This window comes from Odontesthes bonariensis, chromosome 23 (genome assembly GCF_027942865.1).
Source record: "Odontesthes bonariensis isolate fOdoBon6 chromosome 23, fOdoBon6.hap1, whole genome shotgun sequence".
In the NCBI taxonomy this organism is placed as follows: Eukaryota; Metazoa; Chordata; class Actinopteri; order Atheriniformes; family Atherinopsidae; genus Odontesthes; species Odontesthes bonariensis.
In genome coordinates this window covers 19,237,488-19,248,599 of record NC_134528.1, presented here as the reverse complement: position 1 = coordinate 19,248,599, position 11,112 = coordinate 19,237,488, and the positions used below count along the sequence as shown (strand labels likewise).

The window sequence follows — 11,112 nt, the reverse complement described above, 5'->3', positions numbered from 1 at the left end:
TTCATCTTCAGTTTTTTGAAAAATTGCACTTCTTTCTCCTCATAATGTGAATGTTGAGCGCATGAGCCGCTCCTCGGTGCCACGTTCGCGTTCAGACCTTCGTCTCCTCGTTTCAGCAAATGCACTTTCTGAACTAAGCCTACAAAAGGGCATCTATTATTATCTAGTGGAAAGCAGAGCTTGCCTTAAAAAGGGAAATCCACGCGAGACAAACGAGCTCCATAAATATATCCTGAGACATCTTTAATGCAGAATCTGCAGTACATTTCGTGGTATTTGTAAGGAATGACCATTCAGTTGTATGTATGCTCCCGGGAAGGAGCATTAGCAGTGGAAAAGCGCCACTTCCACAAACATTTTGCCGAGAAGATTACATCTTTGCAGACAAACGGCTTTGGAGATGGGCCTACTTAGATTTTTCCAGGAAAATTCCCCTCTTCTCGCTGGTCATCCCACTTCTGGGTCTAAAAGGACAAAAGTTTGAGAGGAAAACTCACTTTGTGACAAGTAGATGTGTCTTGTATTGAAAAATGGACTCTCAAAATATGCTCCTCTTAATCATTGTCAAAGGAGGTGATCAGAATATAACTCCACTGTCAAAAGCAAAACCCCTTCCACCACATCACTGACTGGGATGAGGGAGATTCCAAGCATTTTTTAATTGTGTGATTTTTTTTTTTTTTTCCTCATAATGTGTCAAATTTTTTACTATTCCAGGAAGTGCCGTCCTTCTTGATGTATAAAAGCATCATACGCACAAAGAAGGAAAGCAACAGTGACCGTGATGAATATTTACTCTGGCAGCATTATATTTTGGGGGGTAATGTTTTCATTCTCCAGACTGGGCCAAGACTCTCGGGAATGCGGGGGAAGGATGGAGTTGCTTGACCCATTTCGAAACAAACTTGGCACACTGATAGCAGGACGCCATTACCCCTGAACTTGCTCACAAATCTTTTTTTTTTTTTTGCACAGTGGTTTTGTTTCATTTAAAAAAAAGTTGAAAAATGATAGGATAGTTACCCAGGATAAGGGGCAGAGAGATTTATAGACCCTCCTGTACCATTCACAAGGGGCGGTGTCTACCCCTTTGGCATCCAGGGCTTTCTGGCAGCGGTGGTAGTCTATTAATAGAGAGACAAAAGGGATATTTAAAAAAAAAAAAAAAAAAAACACGTCAGTGACCCTTGATTGAACTCGACCTAGATCAGCTCCACCAGAGTTCAGGGGTCCAACACTAATGAAGAGCTAATGTGCTGTGTTGTAACTTCCATTGCGTCTTTAACAACCTGACAGCTGAGAAGCTCCAAAGTTGCCGGGCCGACGGATGAGTGTCTCACACAACACTGAACTGCTTGTCATCTGCTCTTACCCAAGTAGTTGGACCAGCAGTTCCTGGTCTGGTTCTGGTTGGGGAATCTGGCATCGAAGGGAGCAGTGCGGTAGTTCTCGACTTTTTCCTGAATCCCATCAGCCATTTTCACCTCTGCCAAGAGAATATAGTCAGACTGTTGAAATGGAAAAAAGAAGTCCTTTGCGGAGCCTAATTACCAGCACCCGTGTCCAACAACAACGTCGTGTCTGTGTGTCAGGCAGACCGGTAAATGCATAGAGATGGTTTCTATCTGGAGTAGCCTTTGGTGTGTAGGTAAGCTGCGCAGTGAAAGGATCCACGTCTATTTCGGAATTTCGGAATGTTCAGGTTCAGCAGAGGATTCATTTGGGGGAGATTTTCGGGGTGCTGCATGCGGTACCCGAAGCTGTTTATATGGCACTGTCGTCACATATCCTACTCCCTCCACTAAGCATAACTGTAGCCTAGCGCTCATGGCAAAGTATATACATACAGTTGTCTATCAAATGAACTAAAAATGTATTTGACCCAACTTTTGTGGCATATAAATGTGTATTAAACGACATTGGGAGACAGAAACCACTGTCTCTCAGGCCGCAGACACTCGAGCAGTTTCCTTTTCCTTTCTCTTTTAATTAAAAAGGCAATTAATTATCTCGTCGCATTGGTTCTCATTACACTCGCTTAAAGTGGCTGGTAGGGGGGGGGGGGGGAGAAGAAGAAGAAGATGAAAAAATGACTGCCAGCCAAGCCATTAAAAAGTTCAGAGACAGCAACAGTGCCATTTGTAATGTCTACTCTACTACTTAACGTATAGCCTATATCCTGACATGTGATAAACGGTTTAAGGTTTCCGAATCTATAAAGGCTGTTGAAAATATTCAAAAGGCATGCAGGTGAACGTTACCTTTGTCGCAGTCGCTGGCTCCAGCTCAAAGTGACTTTTATACCGGACGGTTATAGTGTGTCTTTCCCTCTGATAAGCAGCGCGCACGACACGCTCGCGCTCCGGTTTGGAGATATTGCAGCCGTGCAGTCCTATCATAAGGATATGGCGGACGGACGCAGGTCACATTGAAATGAGACTCGTGCATACCTCCACGCAGGTCCGCGGGAACTGATGCGTGGGTATAACCCCACACATATAGGCTACCTTTCCATTATAATGGAAAGGTGTTTTGGGTTGGACTGGAGCCGGTCATGAGCAGCGTGGCACTATTTTTAAGAGCTTAAGTTCATGCTCCGCGTACAGATGTTCATTTTGTTCATCAAGGCGGAAGTAGCCTACTTGGTTTCTCGGTGTTTTTGTTAATTATTAACAGACGTGAGTTTGAATAGTTTACATGGACTGCCCTTTTACCCCTCTAGACGTCGCGGTGAAGAAATAATAGTTTATATGGGCGACTATAAATGCAAATCTTTTTACCCAGGAGCTGTCTTGGAATATCTCTTCCTGTCGGATGAAGGCGCAGAAAGTCCTGCTTTTGGCCTATTCAAACTAATAGCAAGGGGAAGACAGCCTTTCAAGAAAACATTATGGGATGTGGGTTAGCTTTATTTTTCTGTTCAGTCAAATTCACTGGATATTGTCACGTATGCACTTTCATCTAAACTTGGGCGCAGTGAAGTGAAGTTCCCGCTATAGGCTAGACTACTGATGAAGCGCCAGTGTGTCCGTTAGGTGCATCCGCGTGCCTCTGCGCCCCTCCAGCTTACTGTCAGCTTCTCCTCTATCCCACGTGTACATTTCTAACAGGAGTATGCTGGCGGGATGATTTGCCCCGTTATTCCCTAAAAGGCACGACTTCTCACCCCTGAAATGTGTGACAGGAACCTGTCTGGCATCGTGCGTCACTGTAAAAGAGCAAAATGATGCGCTGCAATTTAAACTGCACGCTCCCCCGCCCCTGCTGTACGTGACTTACTTCCACAGATCCATGGAACCCTGACGGCCCGGCCCGCGTGTAGCTGCTGTTTTCTTCGACGGCATACACAAGATGGCAGCAAAACACCCGTTTTTGCATTTGGCCTTTTTTGTTTGGGACACTTGAGGAGCTTTAGTTTTACATAAAATGTTGAGACTAAACAAAAGTCGTTATATTAAAAAGTTTTATTTGTCCAGCATATGCAATGCAAATGGCTGTTGAACAAAACGTCATCTTAGTAAGCGGGTTGTGCAAACTGAAGGCGAAACAATGAGTAACAAATTCAGAGACATCCCTCAACATAAAGTGAAGTTGAAGTAACCCATCCCTAACTGGATCCCTGAACCGGCACTGAGCTGGTTTTAAGTTGGTTTAAGAAAGAACTGAACTGATTCTAAATCAAACCGAGGAGTGAGTTTGAGCGTGAATTGTTGCTTATCTCTGTGTGGACCTCTGACCCCTGCCAATAGCAGCTGGGATAGGCTCCCCACGAACCTGTACTGGATTGAGTGGGTATAGAAAATGGATGGATGGATGCTCTCAAGAACCATACCTGCAGCTCTTGACATAGGTGAGATTTGGTGCTACTGTGAGGCCAGTGCTTTGAGGGTAAAAAACAAAAGAACTGGCCCTAAGGGAGGCTCTGGCTCCAAATAGCACTGAGCTGCTTTGGTGGAAATAGCCCCACATTTAAGCCAACATTACAACAATGGAAAAGCTCAAGTGAAATGTTCAAAACTCCAGCCAGGACTATTCCAAAATTCTTCAATAGCATTTGCTTTATTTTGGATGTCAGCTATGTAAATTATTACAAACACTTTTAGACAATTGATATGTACCTTTGAATGTGTATCAGATGCATGAACTAATATAACATTTGGTAGCGCTGGAAATACACTCACCAAGGTGCACGTTTGACAAAAGGTACGTAAAAAAGCTGAAATAGTGCGGCTCCTGGGACGTCAATGCAAACTGATGACACAAAGATCTTCAAAAACAAGACAGCTGTTGACCTTTCAGAGAGTGACATGAAGATTATTATAGATTTAATTTTTTTGAAAATTTAATAAATGCAAATGTTTATCTTTGGGCATGTTGTGTTTTGAAACGCAACAGTAATCCAGTATATTATTTGAAATGCTATGACAGTAACTGTCCGCTAGGTGGCAAAGTTTGACCGTGCCGTGTTTTTCCGACCGCCGCATTTATGTTCGAAGTGGTTGTCCTGACAACAGGATGACAGATTTTCGTTTAACTTTTTTAAAGACAGACGGGCTTTTAATGGCCGTTGTTGCAATTTGAACTGTTATTTGGAAAAGTGTGGCAATAGCAAAGTTAACTTTAGTAGAACAGCACATTGTGCGTTTTTAGTCCATATAAATGGGAAACATTTAATTACCGTGTTTCCGAACTATAAATCGCCTACTACTTGTTGTCAGTTTGTGTAGAGAGTGATGCTGACCCTCTGAAATGGTGGAGGAGTCATGAATGGTGGAGGAGTCATGAAGTTAACTTCACAGCATTGAGCCGCCTGGCAAAGAAGTACCTTTGTGTGCCAGCCACCAGCTTCCCTTCATCAAGGGTGTTTAGTTGCAGTGGGAACATTGTAACTTGCCACAGGGCATCCCTAAAACCTGACAGTGTTGACAGGTTAGTTTTCCTGGCACAAAATCTGTAACTTGTACAGAAGTTGGTTTGTTACTTTTTGTTTTCATTTGTTATTTGTGCACAGAGATACCCTGTCTATTTCAGTGTTTGAAATGTGCACAAAGAGATGCACTTAAGGTTCTGTTTACATTTTTGTTGAAATGTGCACAAAGAGATGCACTTAAGGTTCTGTTTACATTAAGAAAGGTGCCTATGTGACATTTGACACGTGGCTTAAACTTATAATTGACTGTTTGTTTGTTTTTTAAAGGGTTTGCCTCTGGGGAAAAAAATATTCTAATATGCTATAACCCTTTGGGGTAAACCCCAATTACGTCACAGAAAAAATATCGATATATATCGAGTATCGCCATTCAGCTAAAAAATATCGAGATATGACTTTTAGTCCATATCGCCCAGCCCTACCTCTGCCCCTACCTCTACCAAGAAAAAGAGGCGTACTAGCATTCCCTTGTATGAAGCTCATTTTGATATCCCACTCAACAAGGACTCATGAAACACAAAAGAAACAGAAAATTAAATAACAACACAAAAAGACTGGTTGAGCAACAACGAGCACCAGCTAGGCCATACGTGGTTACGTTTCGGCCACAGAGGTGCAGGCGCCCGGGCCGGCATCGCAGGGGTGAAAAAAAAAAAAAAAAAAAAAAAACAGGGTGAGGGGGGGCGCCAGCACCGGGTTTCGCCCGGGGCGTAAATCAGTGTCGGTCGGACTGCCACTGAACACCACAGTAATGTCCTCTTTCCACTGTGCGTCTAACAAACATAAGTGAAATACAGAAACCAATTCTAATGTGATCGTATAGTGCAGTGGTTCCCAAACTTTTTTGGCCTGAGTACCCCCTGAGCTTTCTTGTCACACCACGAATACCCCCTCACACATACAACTTGTGCGATGATTCTCCAAAAGTAGAGCAACACAGTGGTTATTACATGAAAATCATTTTATTTAATATCCTTAACTTGAACATAAAATTCTCAGGCTTTCTCTCTCTTTTTTTTAACCTCAGTTGAATTCAACATAAGAATAAAAAACATTTTCTTGAAATATAAATAATTAACCAAAATAGCATAAATACTAAATCAAAATAATCTTCCTTTGTTATCTAAACAAGTAACATTTCTCTTTTTTTTAAGAATACATGAACATAACTCATTTCTCTCTCTTTTTAAGAATACATTAACAGGCCTAACTCATGTAACATTCATCACAAAACTGGAGTCTCCTTCATAAACAGTCCTCCATAAAAGTGTGACGCCTTAATAAATAAAAAAATAAAAACTCCCCAAAGTATTTCCTGCAACACAGCGCAGTGGTGTGGGAAAGTTAGCGTCTCGGGACAATCAACAACACCTGACACGAGGGAAAACATTTAAGCTAGTTAGCAACATTAACAACTCTAAACATACTTTTATGGTCTAATAACTCACAGTAAACTCTCAGAACAGTTAGGAAAGGTCACGACATAGTAAATTATAAAGAATAAACATCTGAAACGTAATATAAAACTAGAAAGCTGCAAGCAGCTGTGAGCGGGACCGAGATGGCGTACGTTGGGGCATGCGCTGGACGCTGAAGCTGCAGCTCTGCCCACACGCACGATACCCTCTGCGTACATACGAGCACATAATAACCCCAATGCGGAGGGGTTTTTTGAAATTTTCTAGGGGGCACCACTGAGCCATTTAAATCCGCCCACACACGATAACCTTTATTTGTACGAGGTTGTCAGGGTGGACGTGTGTGCCAAGTTTCATGACTTTGCGATGATGATAAGGCTTTCAAATCACAAACGCCATCACACGATTTTCACCGCCTGGCCACGCCCACACCGTTCAGAGTTTGGAAAAGTTTCTCAAGACTTTTCTTCCCCCCTAGCTTAAGAGTAACCTTGCCAAGTTTGAAGATTTTAGCATGAAAACTGTAGGAGGAGTTTGATCAAATGTGAGGTGTGCGATTAAAGTTAAAACTTAAAACTTAAATGCGATTTAAGTTTTTATGCCGAGTCATAACTTTGAGGCGTCGCCACGCCCACGCCCACGCCCACGCCCTTTGAGGTTTGAAAAAGTTTCTCCATGATTTTTTTCCCACCATGTCTTAAGAGCAACCTGGCCAAGTTTGAAGGTTTTTGCATTAAATATGTAGGAGGAGTTTGATCAAATGCGAGGTGTGGAAAAAAAAGATGTTTCCAACCACCAGCAGGTGGCGCTATAGGTGGATGTCAGTATGATAATATGTACGCGTTCAGGCTGGGTCCAGCATTCACCGTATGGAGTTTGGGACAGATTGGATAATGTATGTGGGAGTTATAAGCGACTTCATTTTTTGTGGCGAGTGATGGCGAGTCATCAAACTTTGAGGCGTCGCCACGCCCACGCCCTTTAAGTTTTGAAAAAGTTTCTCCATTATTTTTTTCCCTCCGTGTCTTAAGAGTAACCTGGCCAAGTTTGAAGTCTGTAGCATTAAATCTGTAGGACGAGTTCGATCTTATGCAAGGCGTGGAATCGGTCAAAAACTTACTTTCCATCCATAATGGCCGCCTTCCTGTGGACGTGGGACCATGGCGACCCCAGACTTTTTCGTGCGTCTGGGCATGATGAATGAGTGCACCGAATTTCGTCGTCCCACGCGAAACTAACCCCAATGCGGGGACCAATTTTAAGCATCGTAGGGGGCGCTACAGAGTCAATGAGCGACTCCCAAAAATATAAAGTTTAGATTCTTTCATGTCGTCGACTGGCAGGTGGTGCAGTTTTCGAGCACCTTTTGCAAAGAATAAGAATAAACCTTACAGATACAATAGGGTCCTTGCAGTTTCACTGCTCGGTCCCTAATAAAGTAAATATAACACACCCTGCTCTCACAGAAAGTCTATGAGAGCTGCTGTATTTCATGCTGAAGATATATCTACCCCTTAGTGTGGAATTCTTTCATGTCCTGTCCTTTCTCCCTCGATGAGACCTCACGCTGTTGGGATTCTTCCACCTGCTGAGACTGAAGAGAATGAAAATAAATAGTGCTGAGTCACCTCAAAGTGTAACTATTTATTCTATCTATCCACTCAGTCACCAATAATTAGGCCTGAATTAGACAGAGGTGTTGGGATCGTGCTCCCCTCTATCAAAGATGAGCCCATTATTACAGATTTCTGGTGAAAATGTACGAGACTGTTGAAACACTGTGTAAACTGGATTGAATCTGTTGTGTTGAAACGTGGTTTTATTTCACCAGATTAGAAACGATCTTTGACGTCATTTGTCATTCACGTGTTAGTATCAGATCTCACTGCTTTAGATCCTCCGATTAATGTGTTCTGATGCCGTTATCTTACCGTAACATTTATATCAGCTTAGAATGAAAAGGAAAGAAAAGGTTAGTAAAACTCCATGGAAACGTTTGAGCACCACTTTGAAAGGTTCGACTGCAGGGAACTGGCATTGAAGGTCCTTTTCTTTGCATTCAGAGTTCAAACTACATCCTTATTTTGATCTATCAGAAAGTAACTCCCTGATTTTGCTGCCGTTTTGTTTTCAGGATCAAACCTTCAGTAAAAACTGTTGAAGTGTGGACGGATGAAGCTGCAGCAGCTCTGCATGAATGTTTTTAGAGCACAAGCTGGTTCAGCACCAGTGGAGTTAGTGAGGTGGTGTGTCTGCTCACAGCCCAAACATACTCAGAGACAAAGCCCACCTGAGGCACAGCCTGTTCACATAACCTTCTGCCTCCCAGCAGACTTTACAACAGTAATGGCTGCAGTAGATCAGTTATTTGATCAAACAAGCCTGTGAGACACATAGCTTTATGAGCATATAATCTCTGTGGTCTTCAGTTGGTGTTTACAGTGACACTCACACAGACATTTATACACACACTTCATAGAAACAGGAAATAATGAAAGTCATCCACACACTGGTTCACTACAACAACTTACATCACAGTGTAACAACCACATAACTATCAGTACTTTCTAAAAGTTTCATCGTTAAAGAACAAAACCTGAGCAGTTACAAATATGTCTTTAATAAATCTACATGATTGTGATTCATAATAAACCTACACACCATAAATGATCCAGTCATGTATATATAAATGCATCTTATAAAAGTCCAGCATTGAAAATTGTCATGTTTTAAGCTTAGTAGGCCCACATGCAGAACACACTCAGACAAAAGGACGTTTCAAAATGTTTATTTTAAAGGGTGAATGATGAACAGGAATTGTTGCTCGGGAACTGGAAGAACAGGTATGGTCATCCACTGTTTGGAGGAGTAGGAGTTAGTTAAACAGGAATGAAAAGAACTTGAGTGAAGACGGAGGTTATTGCTTACGGAGGGGATGGTGAGTAACTGCCAGGGAGAGATGAGTGAGGTCTGGAAGTTGAGCACTGATGATAGGGTGATCCTGAGAAGCTGCTTGGAGGTGAATGTTTGATCCAGGGAGTGTAGGTGGCGCAGGTGGATGTCTTCTGGCTGGCGAGAGGGTGAGCAGGGTTCGACTGATGATGGAAATCCAGGTGAGCTTGAGAGGCAGCTGCCAGCATGGAACCTCTGGAAGTGAGGCAAACTTGGAGACACGCAGGAAAACGAGAACTGGCTAGGTTTCTGGAAAAAGCCTTTGAATTCGGAAGAGGACCTGGAGAAGGGAACAAACGATCATAAGTTGGTTTCTATAGAGTAGGAAGGAAAAGGGCTGGAGCACATACCACATGGGTTAACACTCTGGCGAAGTGGTGCTGGTAGCAGGCTCCTCTTAAGCTCTCTCCTGATGAGGTCTGATGAGATACACCTGTGAGTCCTCTGCCAGCCAGAGTAGAGGCGCCACCTACTGGAGAAGGGAAAAAACAGCAGCCGAAAGCAAAGGGAGAACTCCCAGACCCCAACAAAAATCAATTTAACTCTGACAGAGTGTAAGCATATAGCAGCCTGTAATATGAGAGACAGCACAGAGAACATTAAAATGTGTTTTTTGCTGCTTTTTGTTTTTCACAAACAGGGAAATGTTGTCAGGAGTTTAAATCCAAAAACCCTGTTGGTTGTGCAGCAGACGTTGTTATCTGATGCTTTTCCGTGTCTTTTTTTTATAACGTGCTGTAATGTTCAATAAAAGACCAGGAAATGGGAATGAGATGTGTGAGAGTAAAGAATCTCATCTAACTGGTGTTGTTTAGTTTTACTTCATATGAAGGCTGCACCCATGAATCATCCTTAAGGAAGATATTTGAATTACTTTTGTGTGGCAGTCAGTTTTTCTTCCCTCCACTAAACAGTGTCAAACACAAACACGAGAATATCAAACAGCATTAACTGTTTCTAATCTTCTTCTGCTCTGACAGACTTTACATAACCTGCACTGAACTGCTGAGGAGGAATACTGTGAATAAGCCACAACTTGAGACAGAATAAAATTAACAATAATCTTTATAAACAAATGTTGGCCAACAATTCAGGTTTTTTTGTCTTCATTCTGCAACATTTGAAAATACAGAAATTAAATCATGTAAGTCTCTTTGGATATAATCTGTACAAGATCAGTCATTAAGGTCATGGCAGTCCTAAATTTTTGTCCTAAGAATTTGGATTCTGTCCAAGTTCATGAAGATGTTTCACCTCTGAAAGTTTCCTTCGTTCTGTCTGATTGGTGCAGAGTTTCAGGTGATACCAGCCATCATACCTCAGAGGACATTGTTGGGTGTTTTCTATGTCAATTTCAGCTTTATGTGTTTCTGTTACAGTCTATAACCCAAATTAAAGAATGACAGCAAATGTGTTTTTCTATATAAAGGCCATCATGACTGCAGTCATTACTGAAGCTATCTTTGATCATATTATTTGAGTAATTAGGAAGAAACATATTTTAGGGAAATACTGCTGCTGTGTCACATTTAAATTATATTTCATAAATACATAAATAAACAGTGCTCACTGTTAACCCTCTATGGGATGAATTTTTAAATTTGTTTTTGGAAAAAAAATATTTCACCCCATTTTTTGGGAGCTTGGAGGTCCCTGGTAACATATCCATTATAAAATCTGAACCCCCCAAAATCAGATTTGGGTTAGTTGCCTCAGGCCAACACTGTGCTATAAGGGTCCTAAAACTCCAAGGTTTTTGTGTGATTATGAGAAATGTTATACAAGTAAAACAAACAATATATTCATTAGAAA

At 41.9% G+C, this 11,112-nt stretch overlaps 1 protein-coding gene across 2 annotated transcripts; it reads right to left on the bottom strand.

Moving 5' to 3' along the window:
- Nucleotides 1-226: 226 nt before the first annotated feature.
- On the bottom strand, nucleotides 227-3,189 carry cox6b1 (cytochrome c oxidase subunit 6B1). Of its 2 annotated transcripts, none has more exons than XM_075456845.1 (4): nucleotides 3,167-3,189; nucleotides 1,373-1,486; nucleotides 1,024-1,124; nucleotides 227-464 (listed from the first exon to the last, which is right to left on the bottom strand). In XM_075456845.1, exons 2-4 carry the CDS (start codon nucleotides 1,476-1,478, stop codon nucleotides 411-413), a joined length of 261 nt encoding a protein of 86 aa, XP_075312960.1. In that variant the 5' UTR covers nucleotides 1,479-1,486; nucleotides 3,167-3,189; the 3' UTR covers nucleotides 227-410. The 2 variants fall into 2 exon arrangements, with proteins under 2 accessions (XP_075312960.1, XP_075312959.1); XM_075456844.1 differs by lacking the exon at nucleotides 3,167-3,189 and adding an exon at nucleotides 2,262-2,402.
- Nucleotides 3,190-11,112: the final 7,923 nt, after the last annotated feature.